At 44.1% G+C, this 1771-nt stretch overlaps 1 protein-coding gene across 1 annotated transcript; it reads left to right on the top strand.

Moving 5' to 3' along the window:
• Window positions 1–254: 254 nt before the first annotated feature.
• On the top strand, window positions 255–1771 carry LOC101035668 (14-3-3 protein theta). Its single transcript, XM_003926356.4, has one exon. It carries the CDS (start codon window positions 361–363, stop codon window positions 1096–1098), a length of 738 nt encoding a protein of 245 aa, XP_003926405.2. The 5' UTR covers window positions 255–360; the 3' UTR covers window positions 1099–1771.

The following is a 1771-nucleotide window of genomic DNA, read 5'->3' as shown; positions in this document are numbered from 1 at the left end:
TGCATTATTTTCAAATACAGTTTTAAAAGTTGTTAGGAATGCTTACTTATTTTGGATTGATAAAGTTTTCTGTCCAAAATATTAGTGTGAAGTGTATGACACATAAAATTACCTCAGCTTAGTAAATCTTCTGTCCTATTATATATGTAGTTCATTACTTTTTAAAACTGTGAATTTTCTCTGTGCGATCACTAAATTCAATTCTAGCATTTAAAACTGTAAGGCGAACTAGGTAAAGAATCTCTTTTGACTCGCGTCGCGGCCGCGGAGACGTGAAGCTCGTGAATCTCCTCCCGCTCCGGGTCGGCGCTCGCCCTCGCTCTCCTCGCCCTTCGCCCCGGCCCCGGCCCCGCGCCCGCCATGGAGAAGACGGAGCTGATCCAGAAGGCCAAGCTGGCCGAGCAGGCCGAGCGCTACGACGACATGGCCACCTGCATGAAGGCCGTGACCGAGCAGGGCGCCGAGCTGTCCAACGAGGAGCGCAACCTGCTCTCCGTGGCCTACAAGAACGTGGTCGGGGGCCGCAGGTCCGCCTGGAGGGTCATCTCGAGCATCGAGCAGAAGACCGACACCTCCGACAAGAAGTTGCAGCTGATTAAGGACTATCGGGAGAAAGTGGAGTCCGAGCTGAGATCCATCTGCACCACGGTCCTGGAGTTGTTGGATAAATACTTAATAGCCAATGCAACTAATCCAGAGAGTAAGGTCTTCTATCTGAAAATGAAGGGTGATTACTTCCGGTACCTTGCTGAAGTTGCATGTGGTGATGATCGAAAACAAACCATAGATAATTCCCAAGGAGCTTACCAAGAGGCACTTGATACAAGCAAGAAGGAGATGCAACCCACACATCCAATCCGCCTGGGGCTTGCTCTTAACTTTTCTGTATTTTACTATGAGATTCTTAATAACCCAGAGCTTGCCTGCACGCTGGCTAAAACGGCTTTTGATGAGGCCATTGCTGAACTTGATACACTGAATGAAGACTCATACAAAGACAGCACTCTCATCATGCAGTTGCTTAGAGACAGCTTAACACTTTGGACATCAGACAGTGCAGGAGAAGAATGTGATGCAGCAGAAGGGGCTGAAAACTAAATCCATACAGGGTGTCATCCTCTTTGCTTCAAGAAACCTTTTTACACATCTCCATTCCTTATTCCACTTGGATTTCCTATAGCAAAGAAACCCATTCGTGTGTATGGAATCAACTGTTTATAGTCTTTTCACACTGCAGCTTTGGGAAAACTTCATTCCTTGATTTGTGTTTGTCTTGGCCTTCCTGGTGTGCAGTTCCTGCTGTAGGAAAGTATTAATAGCTTCATTTCATATAAACATAAGTAACTTCCAAACACTTATGTAGAGGACTAAAAATGTATTTGGTATTTAAGTAATCTGAACCAGTTCTGCAAGTGACTGTGTTTTGTATTACTGTGAAGATACGAAAATGTAGTTAATTAAAATTTGAAGAGTGTTCCACATAACTTCTTAATTTCTACATTCCCTCCCTTACTCTTCGGGGGTTTCTTTCAATAAGCAACTTTTCCATGCTCTTTATGTATTCCTTTTTAGTAGGAATCCAGAAGTATTAGACCGAGTGGAAAAGCACTTGCCATTTCTGGCTAGGGGTAACAAATTGAAATGCCTCCTGTGTCACATACGGAGGTCATGTAAATCTGTGGCAACAGGGAGTTTCCTTATTCACTCTTTATTTGCTGCTGTTTAAGTTGACAACCTCCCTTCCCAATAAAAATTCACTTACACCTCCAAA

The sequence above is a fragment of the Saimiri boliviensis genome, chromosome 4 (assembly GCF_048565385.1).
Source record: "Saimiri boliviensis isolate mSaiBol1 chromosome 4, mSaiBol1.pri, whole genome shotgun sequence".
NCBI classification, from domain to species: domain Eukaryota; kingdom Metazoa; phylum Chordata; class Mammalia; order Primates; family Cebidae; genus Saimiri; species Saimiri boliviensis.
This window is presented reverse-complemented; position numbering and strand designations above follow the sequence as displayed.

Coding starts and splice junctions, on each gene's coding strand:
- LOC101035668 (XM_003926356.4), top strand. CDS start 361: ATGGAGAAGACGGAGCTGATCCAGAAGGCCAAGCTGGCCGAGCAGGCC.